Here is a 20,601-nt window from a genome sequence, read left to right on the forward strand (position 1 = left end):
TGCAGGAAACACCAAATTTCCTTCACACCAGGAACTTGAGGTCTTCTCTGGACATTTCATTCTCCTTTGTGGTCTTCTCATTAAAGTCATGATTGTACTGCTTGACCAGCATTTCTTCGAGCTTACACACAGAGATCACCATTGCCAAGGGCAGCTCCTCTTCTGAAGCACCACTGTTTCCATTCAGTGGTCAATTAACAACCCACCCAAGCACTGTCCAAATAGCATATGGGCCTTTCCTGCTACTGTTAATGACCTCCCAGGGCTCTAATATCCTGGGAGCCTTGGTTCCAATTAACAGGTCGACATTTACTTTTATATTTGGGATGTTCACCTTGGACAAATATGGCCATTTTGCCAGTTCTTCAGCTGTTACCATGTTATCAACATCGACTGGCATTTTTGTCTGTGTGAGAACCTCTGGGAGAACATGAAAGTCATTGCTGTCCAGACCTCCAAACCAGTCAATGAGTACGACGGAACCATAGTTTTTTGCCCCATCATGCTCAACAGGAAGCTGTTTTTTCTCCCTGCGACATTTAGCTTCTGCATTAGATATTCTGAGCAGAATGTGGCTGAACTTCCCGGGTCCAAAGAGGCATAGATTTCTATGATGACTCACTCACATATGATTTTCCTTTGCACTCAAATGTGCAAAGGGAAATCATATGTGAGTGAGTGGCCTTGACAAGAGGACATAGTGATGCATTTGTAGTTCTATGAGCGTTTGTACATCTGTACATGAAAATGCACTTGATGACAGTTAGTTATTGATGTATTGAGTATACTAACTGTATATTACTGTAATTTATTATATATTTTGCCAGATTATGGTGATTCTGGGGTCGTGATGATGGGGCCCTTGAATATTGTTGCCCATGGTACAGCAAAGTGTTCATCTGGCCCTGTATATTATAGTATGTCCAAAAATAAGACTTTGTAGCATTGTGCTGATATTCTGTTGGTGTGTAAAGTTAGGGCCCTCTGTGACAGACTGAGGAGATCAGGACACACTGCTGGCTGTGAGGGGGTCCGGTCTGGCTCCGGCTCCTGGGACCTGCTGCTCCGCATATCAACGACCTTCACCACACAGAGGACACATTCCTCAAACAAGCACCGACGAGTCGGAATAATAGGCCCGTCACTTAGACTCTGTATTCACTCCACACCCTGCAGTCATGGGAACTTTGAAGCTGCTCTTCTTTTAAGATTATGTTTTGATTGTATACTATCATGCAATAACTGAACAATTTAAATATTACACGTTAAACTATCCATTCTGAACGATGCGGTAGTGTGTCCACAAGGTGCCAGTATGGAGCTGCTTCTGTTGGGCACAAGACAGAAGCTGGAAACAAGAATAAATTGAACAAAATTCTGTTATTTTCCCTTCTGTGATATTTCAACTTCTTTATACTTTTGTATTCTTATTAAAGACAAAAAGGTTGGTTTGGATCAAATTTATGGCAGTGTTGAAGTTTATAATTAGCAGTAAAAAAGTGTACATTTGAATTTACTCAAACTAAATGTGTATTTTAAATGTATTTAAAAACTTTACCAGATTCTGCTTCTATATTTTAACTTTTCATATCTTTATATCTTCCAAATTTATTGATGAAATATTTTTAATCAGGGCTGTTTTTTGCCTTGGGTTGCCTTAAAGGATAAATGTGAACGACAAATATGTTTTATTTTTAGTATTTTTCTGCTGCCTTGCCTTTACCAGCCTGGTGTTTGAGGATAGATCAACATGGATACAAAATATGCCACATTAACACATAAAGAAAGAAACACTAAGAAAACACAAACTCATCCTTAAATTTTGGCAGAACGATTCTGTAAGTTATTTTGCTCAAGCGTCAGTAAGGCACTTAAAAATAAAATAAATTGACCTTATTTCCGTTCAAGACATCCCATAAAACATCAACCATTTGGTCTGAGTGTGTGTGGAAGCAAGTACAACAATCTTTTATTAAAATTATTTACTAAAATTACAACATCATCATACAGCGATACATTCATTCTGTGGGCACGGTAGTGTGACATTCAAATTTGTTACCGTAACAAATCAGTGAGAAGGCAAAGACTTAATGTGTAATATCAGTGCCACACATACATTCAAATGATACATTCAAGTCTGTGGTGGACAATTAAAAATAAACTCTTCTATAAACATTTACTGGCAACTAAAAGCCATGGACATGGTTACATCAATGCAGCCCAGCTGTTAACCTCAGAGACAACCTCTGGAATGTTGTCCTGAAGCGACATCACTTCCTGCTTTAGATTGATTTCCAAACATTTTACATTCTGTGTGCCATATTTCTTATTCATAGCAAACTGGACTGTTTTCTAAAATACTTCTTCTTTTTAATCATTTTTTTTTTATTATAGACTGAAAACCAACACAGCAATTTTCAAGCACATCAACCCACTGAACCTCTGAAGCTGTTTCATGGCATTTTTTTGTTCTTTTTACATTTTACTCACTGGCTTTGTATTACACTGCAATATAGAAGTCCCGCACCTCTCTTGAATCAGCACAATCATGGCATTATTTTTTATTAGGGAATTATTTTGTGCAGATTAACACTGTATAATATCATATATCATATATTATATTTGCATTTTTACAACCTCTACTCGCAACCTCTCTTGTCCTCTCCCCTCTGCTCTGTGTAAACAGATTTTCAGTGAACATTTATCACGTGACCGTTCATCTCAGCAAAATCAATCATGGCTTCACAGTGTCACTGAGGAGCAGAATTTAATGTTTTAACAGGGTTTTTAGTTATTCCAAACGGTTTTTAATGAGATATAGAATAAAGTGATTTTAACAGAAATATCACAATTTTAAGCTTTGTTTTGGTTACTTTTTCTAATGGAATCTTTCACAACCTATGATCTGTTCAAGGACTGATGAAACATTTTGACAACAACACCTGTTTTTATAGTTTATTTCTATGATAAATTATATATTTTTGGTGTTCTTTTAAAGAAAATATTGGGGTTCAGAGGGTTTATACCATTCAATTCTATTGTAGCTGCTGAAAATGTCATGTTCGGTGTGCTCATTCATGGGAACACTGAAAATACCACTTTCAATTTTTAAGAGTTTTAGTTGATGATCATTAGCTCAGATTTTTTTAAACTCAAACATATTAGACTTCTATAACATAGTCTGAGTTGCCACAGATCACTCCTGCGTCTTCATAATGGGCACAGTTATGTGTCCCCACGCCAGCGTGTTTGCAGTCCAGCAGACTGGACTCTGTCCCTTCACACTGGACATCATCCAGGACAATCTGCAGATCCTTCCCCTCCCCGAACTCTGAGTTCTTGGCCGCCTTCAGAGCGTACCTGAAGCCCAGCTGCCGGCAGACCACCGCAGCATTCTTGGTGGTCCACAGGTCATCACACACGGTGCCCCACGCCCTGTTAACGTAGACCTCCACGCGTCCACGGTCACTGCGGCCTTCTTCATCCCCGACCAGCCTCACCGCTCCGTTCTGGATCTCGGCCGCGCTCTCTGTTCTGGATTTGTTCTTCCTGCGTCTGCCTTTCCGCCTCGGTTGTCTGGGCGGTTTGGTCGTGGTTGGTGAAGGTGTAGTCAGGTCTGGTGCTGCGAGACGGTCAATGAGCTCCTGAAGCCAGTCATAGGACTCTGTGGGTTCTGGATCAGGCTGGACTTTGGGCTCAAGGCCGATTAATGCTAATGGAGAGACCAAAAGATGAATATGAACTAAAGAATGATACACATTGGATTTGTTTGGATAGTGTTGCAAAGTGTTTGGAAGTGGACTCACTTTCCTGAGGGACAAACTTGATCAGGGTACTTTTCACTCTGACAGGAAGAGGGTCGTAGTGACACTGTCTTGGTGGAGCACGTCTGAAAAACAAAGTACAAAAAAAAATGAAATAAGACATGAGACAAGACAGACACATCGAGAAGACTGACACATAAGAAAAGACAGAAATATAAAGAAACAGACACGTCAATGAGAAAAATGACACATAAGAGAGGACAAACACATAGAGAAGACAGACACATATGAGAAGAAACAATCAAGGAGAAGACAGATACATTAGAGAAGACAGACATTTAGAGAAGACACACAAGAGAAGACATACACATAAGACGACACATACATAGAGAAGACAGATATACTGAGAATACAGACGCATATGAGAAGACAGACATAAAGAAGACAGACACATGAATGAGAACAAGGACACATAGGAGATGACAAACACATAGAGAAGACAGACACATTAGAGAAAACACAGTCATGGAGAAGACAGATACATTAGAGAAGGCAGGGACATATGAGAAAACATATGCATAAGTGAAGACGCACACACATAGAGGACAGCCACATAGATGAGACAGGGACACAAGAGAAGACACAAGAGAATACTGACATACATATAAAAAGACACATACCAGAAATGACAGACATATATAAAGAGAAGACAGACACATAAAAGACAGACACACACATAGAGTATACAGACATGTCTGTCCTCACTCTGAGTGTTAGGTCAGTGGTGAAGGACAGCTGAAAGAGCTTGACGTCTGGGAAAGAAATCAGGTGACACAACTTTCTCCAGCTGAGAGAAGTGCACAGAGAGCCAGGAGCTGTCTGAGGCTCGGGGAGGACGGGGAGATTTAGGTCATGCTGCTGCCAACACCCTTCTTTACCAAAACACAGACAGCCAGCTAACCTCCACACTCTGCTGAAGTTAACCCACTAGCACTGAGAAAACACAGAGCTAAGCTCCCATCCAGGCCAAGTATGATCCTGATCCTGCACATCCCTCAGGCTCAAGCTCAAGAACCACATGCCTGTGTTTGTAATTATCAACAGATGTGTGTCTTACAAATCCATTTCCAAGAAACAGACGTGCACAGTCTCTACACAGTAAGAAAGCAATGATTATATAACCACTGGATAAAAAAAACTGTTTCTGCCACAACTTGGACTACCATTTCACCCCTAGCACCCTACCTAATGGATTGACACAGAAAAGACACAATATTAGGTGTTTTGCATCTTCTGTATTGGTGTTGCTATGAATTAGATTAAATTGTTTGTCTTTTTAATAGCCATTTACAGTAAGAATGCATGAAATCTTTAAAGGCTGTTTTCTCGATGTGAGTTTTTTCTCATACTCTGAGCCATAAATCTCAACTTCAGCTCCACTTACATTCACTAAACTGTATTCTGAAGGTTTTTACAGAGAGGTTTATCTATATATCATTCATAACCTGATTTACAGAACATTTTCTTTCTACAAACACTGGTGCAGTGCCCGTAGGAAATATGCATTCGTATAGTGCGAGACTGTATTTTGTCGGTAATGCTAATGCCTCTTGCTAGTGTAACCTTAAATAACACAGAAACGCTATCTTTCCGTCTGTATTATGCTTAGCTGTCAGTTAATAAAGTTTTGTTTTTACTGTTTTCAATGGATCAAACTGATGCGGAAGAAAGGGCTTAAATATCTGCTTAGCATGCTAATCGTGAGATAGCACATTACACAGTATGCTGCACAAAAGTTAGCGCTCTCGCCTCACAGCTAGAGGTTCGCCGGTTCGCCTCCCGCCTGCGGCTCTTCTGTGTAGAGTTTGCATGTTCTCCCCGTGTTGGCGTGGGTTCTCACTAGGTACTCCGGCTTCCTTCCACAGTCCAAAAACATGCACTTAGGTTTAATTGGTGACTCTAAATTGCCCGTAGGTGTGAATGAGAGTGTGATTGTCTGTCTCTATGTGTCAGCCCTGTGATAGTCTGGCGTCCTGTCCAGTGTGTACCCAATGACAGCTGGGATCGGCTCCAGCCCCCCCGCGACCCGATTGCGGATAAGCGGTTAATGGTAATGAATGAATGAATAAAGCTAAATCTCCACTTAGCATGCTAATCGCGAATAACAGTATTTGCACATTACATGCAGACCACTACAACGTCTGCAACTCCATAAAACACTTACTTTTCATAGGGTATGCACACCATCCAGCACATACACATTGAACATTGATATTCGCTGGAAACTATTTGAATATTATTGGAAAAATTGAACCTTGTAGCGTGCTTTAAAACTCCGAAAGATAGGTAGGTTAAATAGACCTACAGATGAGATGAGTCAGACGTGGAAATCCAGAGTGAATTGTGTTACTGACCAGGTGTAGGCCTATCACACAATGGGGCGGAGCTCCCCTAAAAGGCGTCAGATGGGAAACAGTGCAATGCCACAACACGTCCTACGCAAATGATGATATTTTGAAAAACGAAAAATTCAAAAATCTTCAAAATTGAGGATACACACCTTCGTGCCATGCGCAAACCACATACAAAATCTTAGATCAGTCTGACTAACGGTCAGCGGGGTATGCCCTAGACACGCACACACACAGACGCTTCTTGCTTTTATAGGTAGATGACGACAGTATTTACTTGTGTAAAAAAACTTTTAATCTAATCAGTCAAGAAAATAAGGCAATATTTTTGACAATTATCTAATGTTCAGATTTATGTCCTGGAAATATATGCAAATTAGCGCATATTTAAGATTTCCTGCCTCTTTTGCATATCTAAACATAACATTTCAGAAAACTTCTAATGCAAAAATGTTTTATCCTAATGTAAATAACAAACTGGGAAAGTTTCATAGTGATACCTATAAGTTAAAAAAATTACTCTATCCACCTGAATGCCTCAACCTTTAGCGTTATCTTATGGGATAAATATCACACCAGGGGGGTTGGTCCTTCTAAGAGTCAAGATCTATAATTTCTATAACATGTAGCTGCAGCACACCTGTGATAGAGTCTCTATTACTCACCTTGAGGGGTCCACCACTTTATAAATGACTCCTGAAGGGGACGTAGCACTCGGGACTCCAGTCGACATGAAGTACAGCTCACCTGATGGGGAAAAAATAACACAGAGACATAACATTTGAAAACATATGTCTGTATAAGTGACAGCTAATACAAACTCTGTGCATGTTTTACTGCATTACCAGCTTCATCCTCTGCAAAGGAGATGATGTACTGGTGGTAGTTGTTGATAAGTCCAGGGAAGGCGCAGGTCAGGCCCATCCCCATACAGATCTCACTGTACGTCCATTTCTTTGTGCCTCTGTCCTCCCGCAGACTCATCAAACGCCTGAAGGAAAAATTAAACACACAGTCATTCTTGGAACATTGTGTCATGTTGTCTCGTTGGAACTTTTGAGCCATAGTGACAGTTATTGTCTGCTTCTACTTTGGTATATGACTCCCTACCTTTCCCAAACTACATTTAACCCTTTGGAGTTAGGGGCTATTTTGTACATTTTTAAATACTTTTAATTCTGCCTGTATATATATACAATTTATATAAATGTTTACCATGCCATGTTGGTATCATTTTGTTTCAGCACAACCTCACCTATATGACCTGATAATTATTTTTTTTAACTTTGACTTACTAGATCAACAATTGAACACAAAAAACACACAGAAAAAACAGATTTTAAAAATGAAAAGGTAAAATGAGGATAACATCTAGTTATATATTTTTTTATACTAAATATATTTGGCCTTATTTACTTAGTCAATCATCATCAAACAAAAACTGGCATGGAGGTTCCAGTCAGTACTTTAGATGGAAGTTGACAGCAGGGTAACACACTGTTTTGTTGTGACATCATGCCTACATGTCGAAGTATCCTTGAGCAAGATACTGAACCCCAAATTGCTCCCGATGATGCGTTCATCGGTGTGTGAATGAATTCCCAATGGTGGCAGGTGGCACCGTTTAGGGTAGCCTCTGCCACCAGTATGAATGTGTGTGTGAAAGGGTGAATGTGACTGTAGTGTAAAGCGCTTTGAGTGGTCGCAAAGCGACTAGAAAAGCGCTATATAAGTGCAGGTCCATTTACCATTTACCATTTGATCACTGGTGACTCCAGAGAGCTAAACAGCCTAGAGAAAAACATGCCAAGTCAAGTCACTTTTATGCCCTGATATCACACATCACAAATTTGCCTCAGGTGATTTTACAATCTGTACAGTAAACAACACCCTCTGTTCTTTGACCCTCGACTTGGATAAGAAAAAAACAACCTTTTAATAGGAGTAAAATGTAAAAAATATTTTAAAAAACCTCAGGGAAAGAAACAGAGGAGCGTTCCTTTTAGAAAACAGATGTTTGTACAGAATAAAATTACAGTATTGACAATCAAAATTACTAGAAAAGTATACATGGAAGGTCGAAAATATGTGAAGAGAATGGAGGATATCAAGTAGCTTCAGGTGCCACCAAAGTCCAAGTTCAAAGTGTAAAAGCAAAGTCCTGTATAAATGCACAGAGGCTAAATGTACTTAGAGTATCAGAAGTATTCATTACATAGAGTGTCAAAAACAAACTGGATTATCACTGACGCATTAAGTAGCATTTTATTGTTAGCAGTTTTAAAACACTTCATATAATGATCCTACTTGTTTTAGGAATTTCTGCAATCCTCACATGCAGGTGTTGGAGTCATCTGACAAACACAAACGTCAAATGGTGAAAAAACAGAAGCTATTTATCACATTTAACCTTACCCGCTCATAAAGTCTCCAAATATGTACATGCCGTTCATGTTGGGGTATTCACAGCCTCGGTACACATAGCCTCCAGTCACTGACTTTCCCATCTTGTGAGGGTACGCGTATATCGGGAGGACATCATCTGTGAGAACAACAACAAAAGTTTGCTCATTTCTTTACAGTCAAGCTGATTGTTTATGGAGCAGTGAAAATAAATTTAAAAACGGAATATAAATAGATTTTTCAATAACTTGTAGAGTCCCTATGATTATGCCTAATGATGCCGAAATGAATGTGAATGCTGTCTGTATTGTCGGTACAATCACAAGTCTCCAAACTACCTGCAGCTTCACCCTGTCACTCAGGAGTTGGCCACTCCCCCCAAAAGACTATATAGGTCAGTCCTTTAGGCCTCTGACTTCCCTCCAAACCACCAGCCAGAACAAAGAGTTATTTTGGATGGTTTTTACCTTATAAAACTTAAGTTGGTTGATTGATGTGGCATTTATTGTTTGAAAGTAATTGTTTTGTTTGGTTATAATAGATTCCTGAGTTTATTCCCATGCTGTTTCAGTAAATGAAGACTCACATTACAGATGCAAATAAGTTGAATAAGTACCCTAATGTATTACTATTATTATCAGATCTGTAAAATCATCCATCAATGACCCAGTTTACATTTGGTTTTAAAATGTGTCTTGATTGATTGAATCACAAGTGATCAGTGTAAAACTCAAACCACTTGCTGAGGTGCTCTAGATCGCATTTGACCACATATATTTTGTAGTGTAAACACTGATGCATCCTGTTGTGTCCCTGACAAGGACGTAACAGCAGCCATTTACGACTCGAAGTTTTTGTTACCTGATGTAATAAATGTGCACGGGCAATTTGACCTTCTACCAAGTGACATAGGTTGTAACGAAATCCGAACACAAGTGGTGAACTGGACACTCTTGGAGATGCATGATACACAAAGGTGTAAACTAGCCTGAGTATACCCATGCTGCCTTGTGCGCTCAATTTCGTTTCGAACTGCAAGGCGGCATGGTGTCCATGGCCGATTCTTAGCCCTGCTTTTGGTATCCAATCACAGAACGGGGAGGCACGGCAAGACGATGACGCGTACTATTCGACAGACGGAAACTTGTAGTTTTCTTACGGATCCAACATGGCTGCAGCAGACGCGAAGCTCTCTTTCGATCTAGCTGTAGACAGTGTTCTAGATAGTTTAGAGCGAAAGTTATTTTAATAGAAGAACAACGTTTGGCTTTACACTCCTTTATCACCACCAAAAAGGATGTTTTAGCCTTGCTTCCAACAGGATTTGGCAAAAGCCCAATCTACCAACTAGCCCCGTTAGTGGCTAAGCTAATGGGTTTAGCGAGACCCTGGTCGTTGTGGTCGTCTCGCCGTATAATTGATACGATTGGCTAAGAGCTACGTACAGACGCTTATGATAGACATTCGTATCGCCAAATAAACGGCTCTGGACGATCGTAAACCACGTCTCCTCTACGGAAAAATGAATAGGTGGTCTCCAGACTATTTTTCATTTGTGATATAGTCTGGCGTTAGCCAGTCTAGGTGTAAACAGCAATCTGTGTCAAATGTCCACTTGTAGTCTGATCGCCCAAGATGCATTTTTAAAGCAATTGTAAACAGGGTTTTTCATCCATCCAAGTGTTAACCATTAAAATTTTTGTCTTCAATTAAATGTTGGAACAGCAACCTGGATCCTGTTTACATGTGCACCACATCAGACTGTGGGTTTTTTTTCAACTACAGTTGGATTAGTTGTAATGTGAGTTCATGTCCTTTAGTTAGTCACCATTTCTACCAAGAGCCAGCAGCTTTCCTCCAAACAGAACACCACAGAAGCTCATTTAATCCGGACAGGAAAATCGACAGTCATCTGTGCAGAGAGCTGCCCTGCTGTTTGTTTGTGATGAAAAAAATTCTGCATTTGGCCCTTTATTACAACACAGCATGCCTACCTAGTGAGCTGTTGGCGCACAGCTTCTTATCGTAGCAGGAGAAGCCCTCTTTGGCTCTCCAGCCGTAGTTTCGACCTTTCTCAATGATGTCGATCTCTTCGAACTTGTTCTGGCCCACATCCCCGCAGAAGATCCGCCCTTTGCCCTCCTTGGTCCAAGAGTCACCCCGGTCCACAGAGCACCTCCACATATTACGGACACCATAAGCGTAAACTTCAGGTCGTGCCCCCCGCTCATGTACAAAGGGATTATCTGGAGGGATTCTGTACAACGGGCCTCTCTCGTTGTCATTCACATCAATGCGAAGAACTTTACCCAGTAGAGCTGACCTAAAGTTGATGTGGCAAAATGGAAAAAGTCATATCTTTATTGAAATGCACAGAATTAACTTGGTATATTACGACTAAAACATGGCTCTAATAGTAGCTCTACAATGTCCTTTGCTAATTATACTCTGTCCAGTTTAGAAACCTTCTTACTTGTTCTGGGCATTCCCATATTTCCCAAATGGGTCTCCCGCCATTCCACCATCACCTGTGAAAACGTATAAGTAGCCATCATCTGCAAATAGAAGCTGCCCTCCGTTGTGATTGGATGCTGGTTCATCGATCTCCAGAATAACCCTGGAGGAGAGTGCACATGGTGAATTAAACAAGAAACGCACCAGGCTTGGAAAGATGAGTCCACACCTACCGCTCAGAGGTGTGATCCACCACATTCATGTCACTGGCTGACACGTGGAACTCACTGATCCTGATCCTCTCATCAAAACCCACCTCCACGGAGTAATACACATACAGCTTTCCATTGAACTTGTACTTGGGGTGAAAGGTGAGTCCCAGAAAGCCTCTTTCATCACCTTCCCATGCTGACGTTAACACTGCCTTGGTAATATTCAAAAATGGCTTCTCCAGTTTGGACCTATCAGGAAGGTACGTCCACACCAAGCCCACCTGCTCGGCCACAAAGAACCGATGCGTGCCATCGTTTGCGTGCACCATGGCCAGCGGGTTCCGCAGCCCATTGGCGACTTCTTCAAGGCAAAGCTGCAGACAGCCGTCTGTGTCCGACTGAACCCGGCCCAGATTCTGGGTGAGCTTCTGGTTGCTCAGGAGGTGTGGGTAGCAGTAGTCGGGGTCGTCCAGGTCCAGGTACTGGCAGAGACGTGTCTGGTCATCTGCGACTCTGGCAATATGTGGGTCCACGGACAGGTAAGGGATGGTGGCGCTGCACTTTTTCCAAAACTGGGAGCAGTAGTCAGGACAGAGGCCGGGGATGGTCCTGATCGGGGTGCTCCGGACCTCAGCATCATAAAGGTGAGCAGCATATGGAGAGCATTCCTGGGCAGATAAAGAAGACAGAGTATAATATGCAGTTTGTAGTTTTTTCCTCAAACCTGCATCAACTGCATTATAGCCCTGTTCAGTGTCCTGTAATAAACTGACCAAATATGTCAACAATTACATATTATATATATATATTATTTGTTAGCTGATATTGCAAACTTGGTAACTCCCTGTTTGTATAATTCACATCCAGGAAATGGAGAGAAACATCTGTATTCATTTGATGTCACGTTTCTGTCCCCCTGATTAATGTAAATACAATATTAAGTCATTTTAAGCCTGTTTTGGTCTCCAGTGTTCCACGTTTGTATTTTGCTGCAATATATATAAAATCTAAATAAAATATACAAGTCCTGCACCTCTATGAAATCAGCATAATGTGTTCCATGCAGATTCACACAATTATAATGATATCAAGCATAAAAAAATAACTATTTCGATTTTTACAACCTTTACTGTCAGCCTCTCCTGTCCACTCCTCTGAGCTCTGTGTAAACAGCCTGCAGTTCTGTCTGATTTTCAGTGAATATTTGTCACATGACCGTTTGTCTCAGCAGAAAAAATCATGTCTTCACAGTGTCGCTGAGGAGCAGATTAATGTTTTAACAGGATCTTGTTATTCAAAATGTTTCATTTTTAGCGACATCTTAAATGAGACATGTAGAATGAAATGATTTTGACAGAAATATCACAATTTTTAAGCTTGGTTTTGGTTACTTTTTCTAATGGAAACTTTTGTAAACTATGGTCCGATCAATTCAAGCCCTTGTGCACAGAGGATAAGTCCATAGTGGCTGCATGTGCCTGGTTATAATATGATGCAGCCTCAGTTGCTCAATCACCATCTGAGAGATCTGGAAAGCTCCTCACGTCTCTCTTTACATCTCATGTGTTATTTCCATGTGTGTGACTGCCTGGAAGCTGTTACATGGTTTAGTGCAGTTTGAACTGCTTGTGAGTGTTTCACACATGACAGATCGCAAAGTCGCTGTTTGCTCTGGCGCGTGATGGAGACGGTTTGGGACGAAGCCCAGCGACCTTTGTCCACGCATGCCTACCTGGCAGAGCAGCTCCAGCACGAACCCAGCACAATTGGCGTAACCATAATAATCGAAATTATCCATAACGCGGTAGAACTTTCCCATCAGCTCCTGGTCCTTCTCATAATCACAGCAGCCAAACTCCTTGTACATGACGCAGAACTCCAGCTCCCGCAGCGGGCGGAAAGGCGGCTTAAAGTCCAAACACTGCGGGTGTGACGCTACAGGTGCGGCACCGAACGCCAGAACACACAACACGCCGAAGAGCCGGACCCGCAGCCGGGCCGGGGCTTTGCCGTAACACCGCTGCTGCATCGTGGCGTGCGTCGGTCCGAGACCATGGAGGAGAGGTTTGTGCACAAACGGCTTCCTGTGTGCACTTTGCTCCGACTCTGTGGAACTGTGACGTCAACCTGGCAGTCTGTCGTCATCTGCTATCCTGGGACATGTGCACACATGAAAATAAATAAGATCTCCGAAACTCTCCCGTTAAAAAAAGATTCAGGAACAACATTAAAATGCATCTATTTAAACCATAAATAACAATAAATACATATGTCCCCTCTAATGAAAGAATTAGGCCCATTTAGAGAAATGTGGCCTTTTTCTTTTTGTCTTTTGCCCTTGGTAACTCTTTAAAAGGAAATTTATTGAAGTTTTTGCTCTCAACAAACAGACAAAACAACTCATAACTATTTTTTTAAAAAGAGAAAATCACAAAATAGTAACAACAACAACCAAAGCTAAATACAAATAAAAATAATTAACATTCACTTTTTTGTTTTTATTGTTAAACTACTTATTTCAAGTACTATATTTCAAGATACTGAGTAAAAAATACAAATCTTTTTCCAATGCCTAAATTGTTATGTTTATGTAAGTCACTCATATATTGTGAGAGCATGTTAAACTTAAGCTTTAGCTATTCAATAAAAAAACAAAAAGACAGAATAATACAGAGCATACAAACTGAGAGCAGACTATAGGTCTAATAGGTTAATAATTATTTTAACAATAACATAAGTATAACTACACAATCTACTACATATAACAGCAACTCTTATAATTCCAGACAGATATATAACATATATGTATACATTCATTGTTGACATTTAGAGGTCAGTATCTACAGCATTCAGTGCATTGTGGGGCTTTTGTCTTGTTTTTCGTAACATTATTATTAAAAAACACAGCATGTGAACTCCTGCAGCCCAGTAGGTGGCGACCTTACCGAGACTTAGTCCTTTCACTGCTGGATAAAACAGTTGACAATAATAATAATAATAATAATAATAATAATAATAATAATAATAATAATAATAATAATAATAATAATAATATGAATTTAGAATATTTTTTTAGTCTGAATATTTTTAGTCTGTATTTTCTTGCTATTTTTCAGCTATTTTTATATCAATAAATACTTCTACAAATACATCTTCTTTTATTTTATTTATTTTAATTATTGATTGGAGTAACTGGAGCAAGTTTTAGTGAGATAATGTTTATTTTGTTGAAATTAAACAAAAACAATAAAAACAAAAAAAAAACAATAAATGTACTTAAAAAAATAAGTGTACTATAAATATCTATCTATATCTATATCTATATCTATATATCTATCTATATATATTGTTTTTACATTACTATTCTTGTATCTTTGTGTGTATACATATTTATTAATTAAATTAATTTATAGTATTTTCTTCTGAATCTTCTTGGTATATGATTTACTGTTTTTAATATGAATTGTGTTTTTGAGTTTTTTTAAAATTATAATTATTATTTTTATTATTGTTTTGCAGAGGGGGTTGTTTTATTGGGAGGGATTGTTATTATTATTATTATTATTATTATTATTATTATTATTATTATTATTATTATTATTATTTTTTTTTTTTTTTTTATTTTTTTTTAAGGTTTCTAAATGTTTGTTTCAATAATTTACTTACTTTAGAAGAAAAAATAAATCGGTGTCCCACACTCATAACAGCTTCCACTGCTGGAGGACTGTGCAGGTCTGAGGTGCTGCCTGTAGAGGACGCTGTGCTTCGGTTTGGACATGTCTCCTCCCACGGTCCTCAATCCAATAGACAGAGGTGAATTCTAACGTGCATGTAAAAGTCAGTGAGTCTGAGAGTCATGGACCCGGTTTTCTTAGTAACTGAGCCGTCCTAGACCGGTTGAAAGAACCTGGAACATCATTAGGGAGATCCGGGACATGGACGGGGCGGATGTGAGCCAGCTGTCCGATGAGGACCTGCTGTCGCTGGGGAAGGAGGATCTGATCCGGCGGCTGAGGCGGCTGGAGAGCCGCAACATGGACCTGATGCTGGAGCACGGAAACATGATGAAGGACGTGAACCGGAGCCTGCAGGTCCACCTTCACGAGATCCGCAGCCTGAAGGAGGTCAACCAGAAACTGCAGGACGACAACCAGGAGCTCCGGGAGCTGTGCTGCTTCCTGGACGACGACCGGCAGAAGGGGAGGAAGGTGTCCCGGGAGTGGCAGCGGTTCGGCCGCTACACGGCCAGCGTCCTGTGGAGGGACGTGGGTCTGTACCAGCAGAAGCTGCAGGAGCTGGAGACAGGTCAGGAGGTGCTGAGGGCGGAGAACGTGGAGCTGAAGGAGATCGTCCTCATGCTGGATGAGGACCGGAGCGGAGCCGGCTCCCGGAGCTCAATCGACAGCCAGTCCAGCCTGAGCAACCTGGACTGCTCGGTGCCGATTCGGGACGTCGGGGACGGGAGCAGCACATCCAGCTCTGGAAGCGCCTGCAGCCCAGACCACCACCACCATCACCACAAGGCTCCTGAGGGGAAGGTGACATCTCTGAGGAGGTCTGCGGACTTCCAGGGAGGAGAAGGACTCAGTGTTGTATGGCGGTTGACTGTAACATGACAGTTTGCCTTCATCTGTAATCTGAATTCACAGAGGAAATAGCTCATGATGGGGCAATTCAGAAGGCTTTAATTTTGAAATTCCACATCAGAATATCCTAAAATGAGCTGGGGGACACTCTGAGGATGTCTGCTATGAGGGATTAAAAATGACATAAGTAAAAATAAATACATGTAGAAAAAAAATAAATACAGCATATATATCAATAGGCCTAAATGCAAATGGACATTCTACATTTATTTTATTATTTATTTAGGCCTTTCTGTAAATATTTATTCATTTATTTCTACTTATGTCATTTTAGTCCCTCATAGTCTACTATCCACCTAAAGTGAACAATGGGCCTATTTGCTTCTAACTGTAATGTTTAGATAAAAAAAAACCTTTAATGTTCAAATTCCACATCAAAATGTACTGATATTTATTGTGTGACACTCTGAGGTGATCTATTACAAATCCCAGGTGAAATAAGGTTATGGCAAAGAGGTATTTACTTTGAATAAGAAGTTGCATTTAAGAGGACGATAGCTCATATTTGAAATTTATAATAAATATAATTCTATGTATGTGTAATGTGGGCAATAAGGTTTCTTGTTGACACTGAGGAGTCTGGCTACTCACATCTGAAATAGGCTAAGAAAGTCTCAATCAAGAAGCTTCTGCTTTCCCCCACTTATTATTTATTTATTTAGTTTTACTCGTTGTTTACTTGTTCCATTCATGTATCCTTAAGTGACACACTGATTTATTTTTTGATTGTGAAAAAGCAGTGAAATAAAGTCCGCCAAAGCATTGCTTTTATTTTAAAGGCGGTTCTAACCACATTCTTATCATATCACCTAGTACATATACACACTGCCAAACAGAGCATAGTTACAAAGCTAAAGGAGAAGACATGAGCAGCCAACCATGAAACAAAAGCCTTGAGATGATAGTCAACACACATTCAGTGCTTAATTAGGCCATTTATTTTTTATTTTTTTAGAATGGATAAATATGGTCAAAAAACCCTCCAGAATATTACATCAATACAGCAAGACCTTTGCCACAACATAGATGAATCCATGACGTGATTTGGTTTTAAGAACTTTCGACATTTTGGAGATTTCTGTATTTTCAGCGACTGGATGACAAGCTCTTCTGTTCTCTCTAATTGTCAATATACAAAGGAAGCCATATATCTTCTGAATGCTCTCGGTTCTTAGTTTGTGGTTGTAACATGGCTGCTACAGGGTCTAACATCATCACACATCAATACATTTGTTCTAACTAGTGCAGTGCCCATAGGAAGTATGTATTTGTACATTACATGCAGACCACTACAACGTCTGCAACTCCATAAAACACTTACTTTTCATAAGTTACGCACAACATCCAGCACATACACATTGAACATTGATATTCGCTTGAAACTATTAGAATACAATAAAAAAATCGAACCTTGTAGCGCACTTTAAAACTCCAAAAGATCGGTAGGCTAAATAGACCTACAGATGAGATGAGTCAGGGTGGAAATCCAGAGTGAATTGTGTTACTGACCAGGTGTAGGCCTATCACACAATGGGGCGGAGCTCCCCTAAAAGGCGTCTGATCGGAAACAGTGCAATGCCTCTACACATCCTACGTAAATAATGATATTTTTGGAAATATGAATTCAAAAATCTTCAAAATCGAGGATGCACACCTTCATGCCATGTGCAAGCCACATACAAAATCTTAGGTCAGTCTGACTAACGGTCAGCGAGATATGCCCTAGACACACACACACACACACACACACACACACACACACACACACACACACACACATTTATGCAATTCACAGACTGTTTTGTGACCTCAGTATGCAGAAATATTCATATGCAATTGGTGGAAATAATGCATGAGAAAAACTGTGTGGTTTTTGCCTTAAACTGCTTTTATCACCATAAAGCAGGCAAGAACCGACTGTGCATTTTCATTCAGCTATAAGTTCAGAGGTCAGAGGTCAGAGGCCCGCTTTGAAAATATCCATGTCCTCGCTAAAATAGCCTACATTTGGCATGTTATTTCATGACATGGTTGGTACCAATTGATTCCTCGGATCATCTAGTTTTATATGATATTGATTGATTGAGAATTTATTTGAACACAAAATAAAAAGATGAACAATTAAAAACAAACGAACAACAATAAATACAAGAGAACAACACAAAATGAAACAACTACAAGAATCAACACTTATTTGTCTTCAAAAGGAGTGGGAAGAAGCCAAAGCTTATTAAATCCCACCCCTTCTCCCTATGTTAATTTACTATATTCAGTTATATAACAACAATAATATTTGTATGTATAACACATAGTAATGTAGTATATAAACTTATTATTACCATTATTAACATACATAACTTGTTATTAACTTACACACACATAAGTACACACCCATGTAGTCACAATGAGACAACAATGAACAAACAAACAACACACACAAAAAAGAAAAGTAGTGATAATATATTTAAAAAATAAAACATCAACAATAGCCACCTACTGTCATTTCACACACCTGTTTTCATCCCTATATTATGTGAAGACATGCTCTTTATATTTGATTTTGAAGTGTTTAATGTTTGAACATTGTTTTAATTATTCACACATCTCGTTCCATATTTTTACTCCGCTGAATGAAATGCAAAACCTTTCCCTATTTGTGCGTATTTTGATGACTTTAAAGTTATTTGACCCCCTCAATTAATATCCCCCGTCTCGACCCTTAAAGAAGTTTTGTATATTAATCGGAAATAAGTTATTAGCTGCTTTTACATTATTTGTGCTGTTTGGAATTGAATTATGTCTGTTAGTTTCAACAATTTTGATTGTAAGAAAAGTGAGTGAGTATGGTCCAAATAGCCTGCTTTGTGTATTATCTGTATAGCTTTTTTTGTTGTAGTAATTAGTGATTTAATTGAACTCATGTAATTATTGCCCCAGATCTCTGTACAGTAAGTGAAGTAGGGTGGTACAGTATATGTTGCGGAGGGATTTGGTGTCTAGAACCTGTTTTGCTTTATTTAATATTGAGATGCTTCTTGACTGTTTAGTCTGTATGTATTTAATATGCGGTTTTCAGCTGATTTGATCATCTATTATTATCCCAAGGAACTTGTTTTCTTGAACCTTTTCTATTTGCACCCCATCTATTATTAATTGCACTTGCTCTTCTGATCGGTTATTCCCAAATAACATTATTTTCATTTTGGTTAGATTTAATGATAATTTATTCTTGTCAAACCATAATTTCACTTTGTTCATTTCATTTGTAACCTCTTTGAGAAGCTCTTTTAAATTGTCCCCAGAACAAAAAATATTTGTGTCATCAGCAAACAGCACCATCTTCAATTTCTGTGACACATCACAAATATCATTAATATACAAAATAAGCAATTTGGGAACCAAGACTGACCCCTGGGGGACACCACAGACAATGTCAAGGCATGCCGAACAAACATCACCCAGCTTCACAAACTGCTGTCTGTTCCTTAAATACTTTATAATCCAGTTCAACACAATGCCTCTGATACCATATATTTCTAATTTTTTTTATTAACAAATCATGGTTGATTGTATCAAAAGCTTTTTTAATGTCAATAAATATTCCAACATCGTATTGTTTTTTTTCCAAGAGCTTTTGTAATATCTTCAATGGCTTCAATTATTGCCAGTGCTGTTGATCTTCCAGACCTAAATCCGAATTGACTGTCAGAGAGTATTTTGTGTTTTGTTATGAATGCATCCAGTGTATAATTTAAGAGTTTTTCTGATATTTTGGAAAATTGTGGAAGTAAAGAGACAGGTCTGTAGTTGTTGAAGTGATGTTTGTTCCCACTTTTGTACAGTGGAATAACCTTGGCTATTTTAATTTTACTAGGAAAGAAACCAGTGTGAAATGACAAATTACAGATGTGTGTTAACGGCTTAATGATCCCCTCAATCACTTCTTTCACAAGTGCCATATCAATGTCATTATAATCAGTAGATTTTTTGTTTTTACATTTCACTATATCACTATCTTCTCTAAAACCCTAAAATCCCAAGGATTTTATACAAAACACACATCAAGTGTTAATTATGGAGTTTTAGAGGTGATATCCATTTTGATCAATACTTATAACATTTATTTAAATCAAGTCTAAGAAAAAAGCTCAGTTTCTCCATCTCATAGATTTAAATCAGATTCTTTTTTAAAACTCTGCTCCATTATTTATGAATAGGGAATGTATGCATTACCAATTGAAAATAGTAACACAAGTTAATATCAATAGCTGCAAACATAAAACTAGAGAAAATGAGATTATGATGGATTGCTTGACTTGTAGCTGTATTAACTTATTCATGTAGTCAAAGGAGGCAGTTGTGCTGTGAATGAAGAAGAAAAAAAAAGGTCCAATACATAATGTGGGCCCATAATGTGTTTGTAAACTTCTGACTTCACCTTGATGCTATGTTGTATACTATATCACCCTCTGATTGACCCTGGGAACTAGGACAGTTTAAATATGAATACAAATAATACATAGATTTATTGCTATTTCTTTTTAAAAAATCATATTCTATTCTATTTTTTATTTTATTGTATTACTATTGTTATTATTACTTTTTCTCTCTTTTTCCTTTGCTTTTATAAAAAAAATTATCTTCCAAAATATATTATTGATATCAATAATATATTGCCACCAATACATTGGAATTGGATATGTAAAACAAT

General features: G+C 38.9%; 2 protein-coding genes across 2 annotated transcripts; one reads left to right on the forward strand and one right to left on the reverse strand.

Annotated features, from left to right (window-relative positions):
• Window positions 1-1,941: 1,941 nt before the first annotated feature.
• Window positions 1,942-13,341, reverse strand: hhipl1 (HHIP-like 1). Its single transcript, XM_059353637.1, has 9 exons — window positions 12,977-13,341; window positions 11,266-11,912; window positions 11,052-11,195; window positions 10,573-10,901; window positions 8,591-8,717; window positions 7,021-7,166; window positions 6,841-6,922; window positions 3,807-3,889; window positions 1,942-3,712 (listed from the first exon to the last, which is right to left on the reverse strand). The coding sequence occupies exons 1-9, from the start codon at window positions 13,271-13,273 to the stop codon at window positions 3,162-3,164; spliced, it is 2,406 nt and encodes an 801-aa protein (XP_059209620.1). The 5' UTR covers window positions 13,274-13,341; the 3' UTR covers window positions 1,942-3,161.
• A 1,579-nt stretch (window positions 13,342-14,920) lies between these two features.
• Window positions 14,921-17,498, forward strand: LOC131988506 (coiled-coil domain-containing protein 85C-A-like). Its single transcript, XM_059353638.1, has one exon. The coding sequence runs from the start codon at window positions 15,180-15,182 to the stop codon at window positions 15,858-15,860; it is 681 nt and encodes a 226-aa protein (XP_059209621.1). The 5' UTR covers window positions 14,921-15,179; the 3' UTR covers window positions 15,861-17,498.
• Window positions 17,499-20,601: the final 3,103 nt, after the last annotated feature.

The sequence above is a fragment of the Centropristis striata genome, chromosome 16, assembly GCF_030273125.1.
Source record: "Centropristis striata isolate RG_2023a ecotype Rhode Island chromosome 16, C.striata_1.0, whole genome shotgun sequence".
Lineage (NCBI taxonomy): Eukaryota > Metazoa > Chordata > Actinopteri > Perciformes > Serranidae > Centropristis > Centropristis striata.